Source organism: Peromyscus eremicus, chromosome 9, assembly GCF_949786415.1.
Source record: "Peromyscus eremicus chromosome 9, PerEre_H2_v1, whole genome shotgun sequence".
NCBI lineage: Eukaryota > Metazoa > Chordata > Mammalia > Rodentia > Cricetidae > Peromyscus > Peromyscus eremicus.
Window position 1 is genome coordinate 53299682 of NC_081425.1, and position 18014 is coordinate 53317695.

The 18014-nt window shown below is 37.1% G+C and overlaps 1 protein-coding gene across 1 annotated transcript in view; it reads left to right on the forward strand.

Annotated features, from left to right (window-relative positions):
- Adam28 (ADAM metallopeptidase domain 28) overlaps positions 1 to 18014 on the forward strand; it is a 56436-nt gene that overhangs the window by 17673 nt on the left and 20749 nt on the right. The window contains 9 exon segments of the mRNA XM_059273409.1: positions 89 to 160; positions 1170 to 1241; positions 3074 to 3243; positions 6873 to 6957; positions 8793 to 8923; positions 11499 to 11679; positions 13087 to 13176; positions 15083 to 15256; positions 15259 to 15280. Of these exon segments, the coding sequence (XP_059129392.1) occupies positions 89 to 160; positions 1170 to 1241; positions 3074 to 3243; positions 6873 to 6957; positions 8793 to 8923; positions 11499 to 11679; positions 13087 to 13176; positions 15083 to 15256; positions 15259 to 15280 (997 nt within the window).

An 18014-nucleotide genomic window follows, 5' to 3' on the forward strand; every position in this document is an offset into this window, starting at 1 on the left:
ACAATCTAACCTCTTCTAAGATGATACATGCTAAATAAGAGATCAACAGAGAAACATTGTCTTAATCATGGTCTTCCTCTTATTTCAGAAGTTGAATGACAGGATTGTTGAAGAACCTAAGAAATACATTGAATATTATTTGGTCCTGGATAATGGTGAGGTAATTAGTCAGATAAATGCATCTCACAAAATTCTGTTGTGCATAACTTATTGTGTGAAATAGAAATGTCTAGATCCATTTAGAAATCAAGAACATGAGCCGTATAGAGAAATTATTCTAAGTCTATAAAATTGATATTTATAACAAAATTTACAGATGTTTCTTCTCAGAAAGAAGCAACTGACAAATATACATAAATCTCATTGTTGGCCTGTAAGTCTCTTTTCTTACTGTCTTTAGAGTTCCAAATTTAGTTTCCATTTAAACTCCTTTATCGTGTTGTTATTGGTAAAGCAGTTAATTTGTAATGTAGGATTTATGCTCTGGAGGGAGCAGTCATAAATACAAAGGCACAGTGGAGGGGCTCTTTGGAGAAAGGCAACCTTTGGTGATAGATACCATTTAATTTATTTTCTTTAATTTATTTTTTTAATTGGGAGTTTCTAAACAAGTGTTGTATTTACTGCCAAAAAGAAAATACTTGAATATCAAAACTATTGGGAAATTTGTTAGCCCAGAACCCAAATATCTGGTCTCATTTTATTGGATACATCTATGATGCACATGTTTAGAAAATGGTAAGCTATGCTTTGTTCTGATTCTGAACAGTTAGAAAATCAAGAAATTTAAATTAAAATACATTTAGAATAAATCCTTCATTCTATTGTGTCATAGTTTTGCTTGAGACAGAGTCTTGGTATATAGCCAAGGCTGTCAAGACCATGGTCGGTCCTCTTGGTTTGGCCTTCCACTGTTGAGATTACAGGTATGCTGCCATGCATGGCTAAATTTCTAAGAGCTGTATGCTATCCTATTTCAAGGAAGAAAACATAATGTTATTCCCAAAATGTTTTAATTTCCATTAAAAATGAGTTGATTTGCTTTTATGTTTTAAATATTAATAACTGATAATTATAATCACTGTAAAATAAGTTAAATAGTCTTTTTTAATCTTTCAATTATTTTAATTTCTATCAGCCCCTATTTCTGTCTTTTCATTGCCTTTCAGTTTAAGAAGTATAATAAAAATCTTGCTGAAATAAGAAAGAGAGTGCTTGAGATGGCCAATTACGTCAACATGGTATGATATTTTCATTAACTGTAACTTTAAACACTTTGTTAAAAGATGTTCTTGAGTGTTTCTCTGAATAAACATGAGTCCAGGAAGGCAAGCCAAGTCTCCTGAGGCTAAGGCTGAAAGGGACTCTGAGGATTGATGATGAATTTTGCTATTTCAGTAGATATTAACGCTTCTGAAAGGCAGCTCTCAGCAGGCCAGAAAGACAAGAGCAGAGGTGTAGGGATGGTACAACTACCTCCATACACAGGAGACTTCTCTGAGGACCAAGGCTTAATTCTTCACTATAGTTTTTCTTTTTTTTTTTCTGTAGCTTGTTCTGTTCTATGTTTCCCCCTTATCCCTATTATACCACCTAAGACAAAAATTTCTCTGCAAGGAAAGATTGATTCATAACCACAAGTTACTTACTTTCCAAAAAACAAATTAAAATCTTTACAGAAGAAGAAATCACAATATGATCACAAGTTACATGGTTTCCTTAGAAGTCCATAAGTAATTAAACATTTCTCTTTGTATTAATTTTCCCACCATAACATCTTCACCCCAAAGCAATGGTTCTTTTATGAGTGATTAACAAAGTTTTAAGCAAGCTAAGTATATTTCAGCCAGTTCCTTTTGTACTGGTGGGCAGCTGTTGGCTATTTCATTGTAGCAGATTTCTATCCTTAATTCTACTCTCAAGAAAGTTTAAACAAGTGGTCACTTACTTTTCTTTACACATAATAGAGTAATTTAATTTCCTGTCACAATTTTTTTTCAAGGGGCGTACCGGTGCCTGTGATTAATTCTGTAAATTACATGACCAAGGAACTCAGGCCTAACCTTGGGTGTAGGGACATAATTGCTTTCTTTAATCATCAGCCTGTTTTTCCACAGGCAGAACTCATAGGTCTATAATGCATGAAACTTGCTTATCCTTATTTTCCATCCTCTGCAAATCTCATATCTAACAAAGGGGGAGGTGGCTTCTAGCCTAATTTTGCCCTTTTTGTATCTTTTATTGGAGCAATTGGCAGAATACCTCAACCATTGCCCTCACCATCTTTACTGTCCTAACCGCCTGTATCTTTTAGGCTAACTCAGAAAGTCCAATTAAACCACGGAGCTAACTAGTCATCATTGCTCTCATAAGAATCATCTCCATTATAATCTGCAAGTAAATTACCCAGTGGGGAGTGGGATTTTCCCAAGAAACAACCACAGTATACTAGATACAGTGGGGTCCTTTCGTGTAGTAATCACACCATGGCAGGAACAGCAGGAACAAGGCAGGCAGTAGCAGGCAGGAAGAACAGGGGGCGTCCTAGAAACAATCCTCCTGGGGCTTTGCCTCTCCCGGATGTACCCAGCATAGCTTTTCTCTCCACTGGGCTGTATTCCATAAGTGCCATTGCTGACTTCAGCTCCTCTGACATGGCCACCAGCATATTAATACCACCCTGTTCTAAGGACAAAAATAAAATAACAAATCAAGCTTTGTTTAGTAGGATTTTGTTTCCCAAAATTAACTTAAGCATGTACTGATAACCAAATTCCAATAGAAAATTATTTCAGGGAGTTAAAGAAAAAAAGAAACAAAATAGATTCATCATGTCTGGAACTGAAGTACCTTTCTTACTTGTATTATCTCATTCAATCTTGAAAACAACCCTCAAGATGTTACTTAAATGTAATTTTCAGATGAGCATTTTATCTGGAAGAGTACAGCAATGCTCATGTTGATGAAGGACATTCACACATGATTGCTTTTGAAAGATAAAGTGCAGCGGAAATATCAAAAAGTAATCTCAGTATTATAACCCATTGCTTTTCAATGTATTCTCTTTGGACAGCTTTACAAAAAGCTTGATGCCCATGTGGCCTTAGTTGGAATGGAAATCTGGACTGATGAGGATAAAATAAAGATAACCCCAGATGCCAACACCACCCTGAACAACTTCGCTAAGTGGAGAGGGAAGGATCTGCTAAAGCGAAAGCATCATGATATTGCCCAGTTGATCTCGTATGTATGGCTTCCTCTTTGCAGTCTAGATGGTATGTACCATAGACTCTATTGCCAGAGCCTCAGCAATAAAAGTGGTACCTTGGAGCATGTGTAAGATGGAAGGAGCTACACAGAGGGGAATTGAAAGGCTTTAAAAAAATACTCAGATGGGTACTTGTTGGATATGTTTTACTTTGGGTCCAACCAAGTATTGGCTTTTTTTAAATTATAAAGATAAGGCAATCTGTCATTTATCAGAATTCTGTTTTATTGTGTCTACACAAAAGAAGGACAAATTTATATCATGAAAAGAGGGATTTAGACTGTGTTTAGAAGAACTGATTCACTTTAGCCATGAGTTAGGAGAAACTTCTAAAATCAAAGTAAGATTGAATGTTATATTAAAACCCCACACCTAGGATATTCTGCTGAAGGGCCATTTAAAAAAAAGAGCTAAAATAGATATAATGGATAAAAGTTGCATTGACCTTTGACGTATGAGATCAAGAATGTGCCTCTGCACAGGTGCATAGTTTCAGTGATGTCAGCTTCCTCAGGGAACAGTGCATGACATGGAAATGGGCAGCTTACAGCCTGTAGAATTAATTTATACTATGTACTGATCATAACAATTAAACTCATAATCAATTCAGAATATGAGTTTAATATGAGCTTAATTCCCATATATATGTACACACATTTATATAATTTATTATTTACATATATAATATACAATTTATGTTTTATATTGATCATAACAAACCGATTTAAAGCTTATGAGTTTAATATAAGCTTAATTCCCATATATATGTGTACACACACACACACACACACACACACACACACACACCATGTGGGCTAGTATGACTGGAACTAGCCAGGCTGTATTCCTCCATATACAATCTTTCATATGGCCAGCATAGATTTCCTCCAGTATAGCCATCTCAATGTGGCAGGATTTTTTAAAAGTGTTGGCTTCTCTCACATCACCATTCCATGAAGTCTAGCCTTAAAGTTCGCATAACACTACAATGGATGTATGATATGAACCACATGGATGTATCTTCTTAACCACAATGGATGTATGTTCTTAACAACAATGGATATATGCTTTTAACCACAATGATTATATAATCTTGACCAAAATCCCACATTCCAGTGTTGGGGAATATTATTTTAAGGTGTGTTACTTTTGTTTATGTTGCATTTGTTTAACTCTGTGAAACTGTGTTATTGTGCCTGTCTAAAACACCTGATGGTCTAATAAAGAACTGAATAGTCAGTAGCAAGGCAGGAGAAAAGATAGACAGGGCTGGCAGGCAGGGAGAATCTATAGGAAGAGAAATCTGGGAGGAAAGAAGTAGCCAGAGAAGGAGGAGGACATCAGGGGCTAACGATCCCGCCAGTCACGGAGTAAGAAGGAAAGTAAGATATGCAGAAGAAAAGGAAAAAGCCCAGGCAGAGGCAAAAGGTAGATGCGATCATTTAAAGATAAAAGCTGGCAAGAAACAGAACAAGCTAAGGCCCAGCACTCATAAAAAAGAATAAGACTCTGTGTGTGATTTATTTGGGAGCTGGGTGGCAGGCCCCCCCAAAGAGCGAAAACAACCAACAACATTTTGGCATACCAATGTGGCACTTGAATATCCCTAGGGCCCGAGAAAGCTGAAAAGAAAAAAAAAAAAACAAAACCATGGCTCCTATAACTTTCTGCCAGACAGTTTCTGCTGGTCAGTGAGCCCTTGAGCAGCTAGTAGGTTAAGTAGGAACAAAAAACTAAGTTTAGAACTCTAGGAAGGTTGAACACAGTTCTCAGCATGAATGTCTAATGGGGCTCCTGTCCTTCAAGTCGCCCCCAGTGCTTTTCCTCACCCCTCCTTAAAGACCCTTCTCCACCTGGCTCCTCCCTACCACTTCCTGTCAGCTAGTTGCTGACTCAGTCTCCTGAGGGCAGGTGAATTTTATTTAATCAAACACATCCTTGAGTCATTAAACAAATGTTCCAGAGCATAAACAAAAGTAACACACCTTAAAATAATACTCTACAACACCCCAAGGCCCATCTATTTCCAAGATAAAGGTGCTCAATGGGCTGTAAACACTACAGGAGTGACTTGCTGAACCACATGGCTGGAGAATAGCCGGCAGACACAGCTACTTAGCATGGAAGAGTGACTTCTAGATTGAGACACTCTTTTGGGTGGAGTCAGTTCCCTAAGGAAGAACTTAATGAGTTCCTGAGCTATGACCTTAGTTGCTGGAGAACCCAAGTGATTTGAACTCTTTCCAGAGTGGCTCCCAAGTCAGTTGAACTGCTGTATATATACTACAGAGCAATGGCAGAGAAATGGAAATCATAGACAAGACTTAAATGTGTAGGAAAATTTTAATGGAATGCTAAGAAGATATTTCTTGAAGAGATCAGAGCAAACAGAAAAAAAAATCTCTAATTTCCTAGATGGAAGATTTACTGTTCCATTTATAAATTGCAAGTCTTACCATTTACTAGACAAATTAATAAGATACCTATAATGCAGGGATAACCGGCTAAGAATATTAAAGTCCAAATATACTCTATTCATGGAGAAGAGAAGCCAAAATAGATAATTACAGAGTGGAGGAAGGTGTTACTTTTATTAATGTTATCAATGGTGAGAACTGATGCCATACAAATGTAGAATCAAGTGTCAAATCTTCTATGATATAAAGTTAAATTGGTTACTGATATGATAAAGCTTTAAATATGCCAAAGTGCAGAAGTATAATTTCCAAATAATATATATGTAAAATCAGATGAGGTCAAAAGATAAAATATACAGGGAATGAGCAGTGAGGGAGAAATTCTATTAATTTTCTAATCTTTCGTGTCAGAATCAATATTTTATTCCTTTGATGTTGTTTAGTGGAAGAACACAAGTTGAATCAACTGGGGAATTAAAGGTTTGACAAGTGCTTAAAATTCCACTAAGTAAACAAGGGTCCACACCTTGTGCAGACAGGAAAAGAACATAGGCAAAGGAAGGCACCCTGACCAATGCTAATTAGAAATAAAAACACTCCAAAAGCAAAATTAAGTTCACTAAAAACCATTAGCAAATAAATGCAATTGGTCTAAACCTGTTTGTGTTCAGTAGCAAAAATAACTCAGTATCACAAATACTTTTCAAATCTTACTATAACAAAAAACACTATAAATAGGACATAAGAATAAGTGGTTAAAATAAAGTATGAGAAAGATATAAATTAAAACAAAACGTGAAATTTAGCTTATAACCAAAAAATTATATACAAGGGAACATTTGTTAAGACTAAAGGAAAAAAACAAAAAAAAATCCCACAAAAGCCAAAACCAAACAAACAAAAACCAGTTTCTTTCCTTGACAAGGAACAAATTTAAAAGGAAAATTATAATAGTTATGAACATGTAATAAACATTGGATGTTCTTACATTCAAGTGCTTGACTTTCAAGTTCTGTGGAAGGCAGTATTAGAAAAAGAGTCCCTTTTCTGATTTCAAAACCCCCAAAAAATACTTAAGTGATGGCTGGCAATTTAAATTTCTCCAGTACTTGTTTAGAGTTCTAAATAAATTGTTTATAAAAAGGACAGTTTCCTTATTAGTACATTCTTTCTTTTCTTTCTTGTAGATCAACAGACTTTTCTGGATCAACTGTGGGTCTAGCGTTCATGTCTTCAATGTGTTCTCCTTACCATTCTGTTGGCATCATTCAGGTCTGTTTGAAGATCAAATATTGGTTCTATGCATCTCACAAATTCATAAAATATTGTCTTAATGTACAGTACTGATACATCTTTAGGATCCCTGCCTCTAGACTTAAGTGTAGTATCAGCCTACTGTTTTACTTTCATATAATGTGATTGTAAAGGTTTTGTTGTTATAGTAAATTTGGCCACATTCAAGGAGTTGGAATATATTTCCAACTCTGATTTTCTGCACAATTGGAGTAGACTTGCTACTGTATCTTCTAAAATCTTTAACACAATTCACCAGGAAAACTGTGTAGGAGTGTAGTTTTCTTTTCTTTTGGGAAGAGTTTTGAAATCAAATTTCAATGATTCAATCAATTTTGGACGGTTCAGATTATCTGTATTTAAGCAACCTTGGTAGTTTCATCTTTCGGGGAAAAAAGGTGTCCATGTATTTAAGTGGGCAAAAACTGATTGATTATATCCCGTACAATCTTTTCTATATGGAGCTACCTTACAACCTTATCCCCTTTCTTATTTATGATATTGATCATATGTACCTTTTCTTTTGTGTTGTGGCCAGTTTCAGTAGGTGTTTATCAATTTCTTTCATCTTTGCAAAGATAATTTGTAATTGGGTGTTTCTCTCTTGCCCACCTGTTCCCAAATACCTGGCAGCTACTTCCCAAATAATTGATTTAGAAGCTTAATATTACTTATAAATGCTAGGTCAATAGCTCAGGCTTATTACTAGCTAACTCTTACATTTTAACAATTTAGCCCATATTCCTTATTTGCCCTCTGCTATGTGGTGGTACCTTTATTAGTGTGGCACATTCATCTCCTGCTCCCCCTGCATCTGCTGGTGACTCTCTGACTCCGCCCATTTCCTTCTCATCAAACTTGGTTTGGTTGCCCTGCCTATACTTCCTGCCTGGCTACTGGCCAATCAGTGTTTTAGTAATCCAATTCAAGTGACAAATCTTTAGAGTGCACAAAAGGATTATTCCACAGCAATCATTGATTCTTTCAGTGGTTTTTCCTCTAAACTTCATTGATTTCTGGCCTTGTCTTACTAATTCTCTGTCCTTTATTTATATTGTATTTAATTTGTTCTTCTTTAATGCAATCAATGCCTCACTATGTATTTTAGCTGCATTGATACATTGAGTATATTTTGTTTCTTTCTTTTTAAATACTTCATGATTTTTCTTTTTAAACTGAATTCATATATTATTTGTAAGTGTTATGTAAAATTGTTTACTAATATTTTTATGCACTGGGGTGTACTCTGTAGAATTTTGATTTTTGATATTTGTCTTTAGTTGATGGCTGCACCTAAACTGACATGAAAGGGTCTTCTGTTAGTGTTCTAGAATTGTCAATAGTATCCAGGTAATTTTGGTGTTGTTTGGATCTGTTCAGTCTTAATGAAAAGTGGGCATTGAAATACATAAGCATAGTTACTGGTTGGTCCATGTTTATATCTTTCAACTGCATAGTTTGCTTCATGGGTTTTGAAGCTCTGTTGTTAGGTGTTTTTTATATAAATCTAGTCATTGTCTCCCTGAAAAGCTGACCTTTTATTGTCTTAAATGTACTGATTATTCTGGTGTCCACTTTGTCTAATGTTGAAATGGTTACACCAACATTTTGGGATTACTGTTTGAATGATAAATCCCTTTCCTTATTTGTGTGTTTTTGGTGTGTGTGTGTGTGTGTGTGTGTGTGTGTGTGTGTGTGTGTGTGTCTGTATGAGAGAGAGGGAAAGAGAAAGAGAGATCTGCAGCTGAACTCAACACCAGTAAGAGTATGTCACCATGAGAGTTACATGCCGTTTTCCATGTTATTACCCTTAGGACTACAGTAACTACCATCTTCGAGTTGCAGGGACAATGGCCCATGAAATGGGCCACAGCCTCGGCATGATCCATGACTACTTGAGCTGCAAGTGCCCATCTGAAGTCTGTGTAATGGAGCAGTCACTAAGGTGAGGGTGTTGGGGACACACTGTGTGTCCCTGGTTTTGATGTCCAGTGGTTGGTGCTAGACTCAAGCTCATAGTCAACACCTTGTTAAAGACTTTATGTCTTAGAATTAGAAGAATTTTAATAAAATCAGGAAGCTTACATTTTTATATCTTGGATATATATATATATATATATATATATATATATATATATATATATAACACCCAATAATAAGCAAAGGAAAATGTCATAGGGACAAAGGTTTGTATGGAGAATAATCTGAAAGCAAGGGATAACCCAAGTTTGCAGGAGCCACTGTTGACCAGTGTGATCCTCGAAGGCACTGGCTGTGTTCCTGGAGTAACAAACACAGCTCATGGAGCCTCTCAGCTCATGACTCAGACACAGTGCCCACAGCCTTGGTGACACTTCTATGTGAATTCTGCATAGGCAACAGCAGATAAATGAATAAATCATAAAGCTAAATCATATTGGCCACCAAATATTATTGCAAATACTAAAAATTATTTATTTCATTTAATTCCATTTAATTCATAAGTAATTTGATATTTGAATCCTTCACTGGTGAATCTGTCCCATATCAACTTATCTGCACCTCTATGAATTTTTAAAATTATTTATTTAGATGTGGATGGTTGTTTTGCCTGCATGTGTGTCTGTGCACCACCTATACCCTTGGAAGACAGAAGAGGGCATCCTGTCCCCTAAGACTGGAGTTACAGACAGTTGTGAGCTGCCATGTAGGTGTTTATAATCAAACCAGGGTCCTCTGAAGGATGAGCCAGTGGGTGATGTTAACTTCTGAGCCATCTCTCCAGACCCTAAACCTAATTTTTAAAAACTGGTCATACTAGAGACACATTCTCTCTTTGGGGTTTGGGCAGCTCATCATTTTATTCTCGTGTTATCTACATGGCTCACGCAACAAAAAATTTATTTTTGCCAAATTTTTGTAAAAATTTTGTCAAATATTCCATAAACTCAGAATGGGTTTTTGAAGAAAAATCTGATAATGTCCCTCAACAGAAGAACAAATAAAGAACAAGTGGTACATTTACATAATGGAGTATTTCTCAGTTTTTTTTTTAAAAATGACATCATGAAATTTGCAGGCAAATGGATGAAACTAGAAAAAAATCATCCTGAGTGAGATAACCCAGACCCATAAAAACAAATATGATCAATCATCATCAGAGAAGCTTCCTGCAGCAGATGGGAACATATGCAAACCTTAAACAGAGGGTGAGAAACCTTGGAACATTCAGCCTTAAATGGGATGTCTCCTTCATGCTATTCCTCCTCACAGAGCTCAGGAAAGATGGGGTGGAAACAGTGTTAGAGCAAGAGCGGGTGGAGGACACCAAGAAAACAAAGCACTGTAAATCAACATGAGCAAAGCACCTATGAATTCACAGACTTAGGCAGCGTTCACAGGGCCTGCACGGGTCTGCACCAGGCCGTCTGCATAGAGATTGTGGCTTCCAGTTTGGTGTTTTTGTGGAACTCCTGAGTGTGTGAACAAGTGGGTCTTTGATTCTTGTGCCTTCTCTTGGGGTCTTTTCCTTCTGTTGGTTTGTTTTGCCCAACTCCGATGTGATAGTTTTTGCTTTGTCATATTATATATTATATTTTGTTATATTTTAGCATTATCTCAAGGAAGCCTTTTTTTAAAAATGAGAAACAGAAGGGGAGTGAATCTGGATGGGAAGGGAGGTGAAGAGGAACTAGGAGGAGTAGACAGAGGAGAAAACATAATCAGATATATTATGTGAAGAAAAAGACAAATTTTCAAAAACAGAAAAAAAAACTTCTCACAGGAAAAAATTGGAAAAGACATTTATATCCCTGTCTTGCTGGAAAATTTTCCAGGCAATCTTATTTTGAAGGATTTCACATTATCTATCTATCTATCTATCTATCTATCTATCTATCTATCTATCTACCTACCTACCTATCTATCTATGAATATATATATATATATATATATATATATATATATATATATATATATATATATATATATTCTGTTCTTACCTTTCTGCTAACTCCATTACTGAGTAATTTTTTTCTTGCTTGCTCCTTCCCCCAAAAGGACCTGGCTTCTCTCCGGTTCCACAGTTAGTGTCCTTTCTCCCAGATATAATTGCCTGTTTAAGTCTCACCTTCATTTATAAGATGAAAAGAATGTCAGCTGGTACTTATCTAAAGGAATAAGATCTATGCATAAAATGTGCATAGATGTTAGATACATGCATGAAATACAATTGTTTCCCCAAATGATCCAGGGATGAGAGAGATGACATGAGTTGGCCAAGAAGCATTTTTGTTATCATTAAAAGTGGTCAGCATGCTACACTTTGCAAATGGTCATGTTTACCCACTAAGCTGAGATATTCAAATCCATACAAGTGGGTGAATTTAGAAATGTAGATGTTCTCATAACTTAGTACCTCCTCAGTGTGTTGTAGTTGATTACTGTGGTAATTTGTAAGTATCATTGTAGTTGATGTCAGCCATTACTTCCCACATTTAAAGCATGATTGTACTGCTTTTTCTCTTTCTTTATCTACATAGGTTCCATATGCCCACAGACTTCAGCTCCTGCAGCCGTGTCAACTATGGGAAGTTTCTTGAAGACAAATTATTATCCCATTGCCTCTATAACACCCCGTTGCCTTCAGATATCATATCCATCCCAGTCTGTGGGAACCAGTTGGTAGAAATGAATGAGGACTGTGACTGTGGCACCCCCAAGGTACTTCTAGCCCTTTCTAAAATAAACTGGTTCATTTATCAGTTGCTAAGAACATAACGTGTATGATTATATAGCCCACCATAAAACTGAACGTTTCTTGGGGCTTCAGATAGGTAGGTATTTTTCAGGCTAGTCTGCTAAGGAGTGTGCAGATCTTAATATGTCATTCTTCACTAGATCCCTTTCCATCCTGACTTTGTAGCTCCACCCACCCACCCCCAAACAATGTCTTCATCCCTTGCATTCTGGTTGAAATTCTTCAGGTAGCTCAAGCAACTGTGGATCAGTGAGCATCAACCTTAGATGTAACACTATAAGCAGTATTTAGAGAGTGTAAATCATTTGCTTTCCCAAGCTCACAGACCTGGCCAGAGCAAGAGTCAAGATCTAGATCGAGGTCTTGTTTATTGTCTCTCATCCCCACTTCCAGAATGGATCACATATCGCATATCTGTTAAGACTCAGAAATCATTGTCATCACAATCCAATCCCCAGCCTGATCTCATCCTATTCACAGGCCGGCCAAAATTCTAAATAGGGTTCTGCCCCACCCCCGTTTTATTAGCACTTAACAGGAGTGATGTATCGTTCTCTCTAGGGACTGGCTTTGCAATGTCTTCAGAATAAAATTAAATATTTATTTCTTCTATCTGCAGGGATAGTCTTTCTCTGATGATGTTTTGACTTAAACTTAGGGAAGTAGTTTTAACTCTAAAAGTATTGTAATTCTTGAAGTCTAGATTTTTCAGTAGGATTCTTGACAGGTACAATAGGAATCTCCTGAGGCTCCAGATTCTCCAGTACATGTAAAGAAAGGATTTGGTTCTCTCAGAAACAAAAAACCAAGATCAAAAGAAATTATATTGCGTTCATGTGTGTCCAGGCATTTGTCATTGCAATATGATGTCACTTACAAATGTGTTGAGCCACATTAGTAGTTATTCTGGGATATGTGCTAGAATTAAATTTATAGCCAGAGCATGTATGTTGAAGATTAATTTAATAATATCCATTATCTATGTTGAAGACAGAATTGAATTTAAGATGAGATAGAAACATAACTAATGAGTAGGATTAATCAAGTTGGATTGTTCTAAAAAGTATCCTTTCCTTTTGTTTTTCTTCACATTTTATCAATAGAACTTAATAATATTAATATGAAGGACTTGTGGGAAATATATTTGTTCAAAAGGATAGACAGTATATGTCCGTTAAAATCTATGTAAGTTAAAGTCAGATAAACACAAGACACCAGCTGCTCAGACTCTTTCTAATGACTTTGTTTGTCTTTATTTTCCTAAGAAAATTTTAAGTGCTACCAAGTAATGTGTATATGTGGCAAATAAGCTTTATTATGAATTGTACTAGAATAATGTACCACTTTCATCTGTGGCTGACATTTTCTAGGAATGTACCAACAAATGCTGTGATGCAAAGACCTGTAAGATCAAAGCAGGTTTTCAGTGTGCCCTGGGAGAATGCTGTGAGAAGTGCCAAGTAAGATTCATTTGTTCCAATTTTTACAGTTGTGATTATTTTTCTATTTTAATGTTTCAGTGATTATGTTAAGTCAAACAGGCAGAGCAATGTTTTTCTTCCTAGAAAATAATGACTCAATCACTCTTTGGGTACTTTTCAAATTCAACTAGTTTCCCAATAATGCAAAGGAGATATTATCTCATTTTTCTTTTGAATGAAAGGAGGCTTAGAGAGGAAATTATGAAAAAATAGTATGTCTTCTGTTTGTGACAACCAGGATAATCCAGGAGGGCATTATACCAAGTGAAAGAAAACAGACTCGGAGAGACAAGGGCTGTATAATCTCTTGTAAATCCAGACTCTAAAAATGCTGACTTTAGGGCTAAGCATGTAATTCATCGGGCAGAGTGCTTGCCTAACAAGCATGAAGCCCCAGGTTCAATCCCCAGTAAAGTATGAATCAGGTGTGGTGACTCACGTCTCTAATCTCAGCATTCAGGAGGTGGAGTAGCAGGATCAGAAGCTCAAAATTATCATTGTCTGCATGAAGGGTTCAAGGCCAGCCTGGAACACATGGATTACACACACACACACACACACACACACACACACACACACACACACACAAACACACACACACACACACACCCCAAAATGTCACATTGCTCATCTTAAATCCATACAGTATATTTTTTGAGAAATAAAAACACGGTCATTATTCAGTAGGCAAACCAACATGGACAAACATGACCAGCTCCAAGACCATTGGGAGTTTCTCCTTTGGCTTCTTCTCATACTGCAGAGCCTCCCTAGACTGCATCATATGAACTGATCAAACCTACCTGTACTGACTGATGGATCTGTTAGAAAAGTATTTTGAATTCAATGGGGCTTCTCGTATCTTAAATCAGGACCCAAATTCAAAACCACATTATTTAAATCTAAATCCAAGGGCTCACCCTCACTGCACAGAGGATAAAAAGAGCAGAAATCTATATTGGAGAGCTCAGAGGACACTTCACGTGAAAGGAGTATTTCTGATGACCAGGAAACAGAAATGAGTTGATTTCAGATTTAGATTTAGACATCAAAAGAAAGAACGTCTAAATGTTAAGAAAGGGTGCAAAGAAGGGACTTGGTGAGGTTTGGTGTAAGAGATCCAGGCTGGTTGGAGCAGTGGGAGTTATGTTTGGAGGGTTGGTGAACTCTGGCTGCAGTTTTGGTCTGGTCCTGTAACTGGTATTAAAACAGTGGAAGTTGTTTGGTCCATGAGATGAACTGTGCCTACTCACACAGCCAGCAAAGGATGAGCCTCCTCTGATTTGCTGAAGTGGCAGAGTAGTTGGTTTTTATCAAGGTTTCTCCGAGGAAGTAAGGGCAAAATGTACAGTACTGTTGCAACAGAGTTCATATAGCAAGAGGGTACTTGGTTATTTCTTTCTTCACAATGCAACATTCCATAACAAGAGTTGACAAGAACTACCCAAATCTGCAATGAAAAGAACCGAGGAAACTCGATGCCTGGGAAAATCTTGAGGTATGCAGAGCTGGCACTTGCAAAGCTGTCTCCTTTTTCCAGAAGGTTCACTTAACTAGCAAATCCTAAAGTTGCAGACTTAAATCTTATAAATTCAACAAAAGGAGAGATATAACTCTCTGCTCTCTATCTGAGACATTGCCTGGCATGCCTCTTTTGTTATTATATGTTTCTTTAGTTTTTGTATTGCAAATTCAAACTATGAATTGCTTAAAGACTCAAGAGTATTGGCCAACATCAATACTAGTGATACGACATGTATGTAGTCCAAATGAAATTACAGTAAAATTATGCCATAGACACAAAGACCGATTATTTGTGTTAATGTGAGGTATCAGAGCAAGGGGCAAGGTGACATATATTTTCTGTTTTTTTTTTTTCTTACAGCTTAAAAAGGCTGGGGCTGTGTGCAGAACAGCAAAAGATGACTGTGATCTGCCCGAGATGTGTGATGGTAAATCCAGCCACTGCCCAGTTGACAGATTCAGAGTCAATGGTTACCCTTGCCAAAACGGGAGTGGCTATTGCTTGATGGGCAGCTGTCCCACCCTGCAGCAGCAGTGTGCATGGAGATGTGGGGCCCAGGTAAGGTACTGACTGGATTAATTCCTTTTTTTGCTACTGTGACAAAATACCTAAAGAAAAACACTTAAGGAAAGGGGGGTTGATTTTGTCTCTTAGTTCCAGGGGAAGTCCTTCATGCTAGGGAAGCCCAGGCTGCAGGAGTTTGAAGCAGTTAATTATATTGTATCCCTGATTGGGAATCAGAAGATGAATGCCTGTGCTAAGTTCAGTTTTCCTTTTTATGCAGTTTGGGATTATAGCTCATGGGACGATGTCACTCAAGGTGGACTTTTCCTCCTTAGACAAGCATTTCTGGAAACACGCTCACAGATACACCCAGAAGTGTGTTTCCATGGTGAATCTAACACACATCAGGTTGGCAATGAACATTAGTATCACAGCGGCAATTCCTCTCCATGACAACATCATCCCAGTGATGGTGCGTGGCCTTGGTCAAAGGACCAATCTCATTCTTCCTAGAAATGGTGTCACTTTTCAAAATTGTAAATAAGCATATTTAAAATTTTTAATTGGACAGTTTCACACATGAGTACACTGTATTTTACATCAGTTCTGTCCCTTCCTTTAACTCCTTCATCCCCATCAACCCTCTCTCAGACTCATGATCTCTTTCTTCTTTTACAATTATTATTGCTAAACACATACAGAGAGAAACTACAGGCTCCATTTAGGGTTGTTCATACATACACAAGTGTTTAGAGCTTACCACTTGGGATTGTATATAGGGTGGTCATAGGTAAAGAAAACATATTTTCACTTCCTCCACATCCATTGGTTCCTGTAAATTTTCATCTAGGTTGGTATCTATTAGATTCTCCTATTCCCTTTGTGTGTGTTGAATGATGTGGTCATTATCCAGGTTTAGGCAATGGCATTATTGAGATTTCATAGGGCCATATCTAGAAGACACTATCCTGCAGCAAACATCTTGGTCCTTTGGCTCTTACCATCTTTCTTCCCTCTTTTCCATACTGTTCCCAGAGCCTGAGGTGTAGGGGTTGTGTTGTAGATGGGCTAACTAGGGATGGGGACCCCATAGTCATGTATTCTCTGTGTTTGATTATATTTGGATTTCTGTAATAGGCTCTGCCTGCTGCAAAACATAAAATAAAATTTAAAAAGCTTCACTGATAAGGGGATGAGAGCTACAGTCGTTTATGGGTATAAGGATCAATATTTAAAATAAAAGTACAAGTTGTATTGACTTAGAAAAAATGGTAATAGTACTTTCTCTTTTAGTGTCTATGACCTCGCTAGCCATGGATTGTTGGTAGAGACAGGCATGAGATACCTTGTATTAAACTAGCTATTAAGTCTAATTAGATAGATTTTGATTATCTCCAAGATTTAAGTGCCACTATTGCACCATTGGAGAAATCTTGTTGGGCTAGTCATTGTTGTGGTCAAAGGCACAGCAGCTGTGAAGAACTAGTCTCCCTTGGCAGTTTGCAATGCACCTCCTGATACTTCTGAGAAAAGGATGCTAGATTATAGAGACATGTGCTGCATAATGTAACTTAAAAGTGTGTGTGTGTGTGTGTGTGTGTGTGTGTGTGTGTGTGTAAGATTGTGTCACAGTGAGTGATAACACTTGCCCCCAAGAGTCACAGACTACAGACAAGTACCCCACTGACAGGCAATGCAAACTCCCCTTAGAGTTGTAGCTCAGAGTGTATCCCATAGATCCCCCTTAAATATTTCATGTTTTGCCACTGCCCTTGGTTGCTTCCCAGAACTTGAAGGTAAGAGCCTATTGCTGAGGACACCATGGACTTCAGACACAGGAAGTGGAGGAATCAAGCTGAATGAGGGCATGGTTTTAAGACCAAAAGTTTAAAGGTAGCAAATAAGAAGGCTGTTCTATTGAAATTCTACTTTTATTTCGACACTTTTTTGTTTTAATATCTGTCTGATCATACCGTGTTTGAGACAAGCTTTTCAAAAGTCATTTTTTCAATCTCAAATAATTCATCCATGCACACAGGAGTGACCATAGTGTTGGTAGATAGGCCATGAGCTCATGTAGGAAACAAGTAAATAAAACCCATGGAATGAAGAGTAGCAGCGAGGAAACATGAGAACAACTCAATGACCATTTTTGTTGACTCCAAGTTTAGTGTCCACACTAAGGAAATCATAGCACAGGCTTTAAAATAAATGTGATGTAAAGATAGTTGAAAATATTAAGCCCAAATTTAAACTGGATGAAAAAGCTTGATTATAAATTCAAATTTCTAATAGAGTACCCAAGTGTGCTCAATTCTATGTGAAGTCTATAAAGATGTTGAAGTCCTGGAAGAAAATATCAAACTGCTTATGAGGCTGTGGGGAGGAAATAGAGAGCCACTAGTCAAAGATTACAAAATTCTACAAAATGAAAGAAAAAAATTTAACAAGAAAGCAATTATTTGTTCTTCCTGGATGGCATGTGTATGGTGCCATGTATCGAATTGTCACAGCCTGCATTCTTCCAGATTCCTACATAAATGACACCGGGAATATTTATTCAAAAAGGGATGAAGCTACATATTCCTAATACTTCTTCAATAATGTCATTGCATGCCAGAAACTTCTCACAGTATCTGAAAATGAACTTCAACCAAAACTGAGAATAGAACAAAAAAATAATCTGTTGTCTACAAAAAAACCCAGAAAATCAAGACACCTTAAGATCTTCTAAAAAGTCCTAGATAAGCCCCTCTATACTCAGCAAGGATAGACTAAGAAACAATCT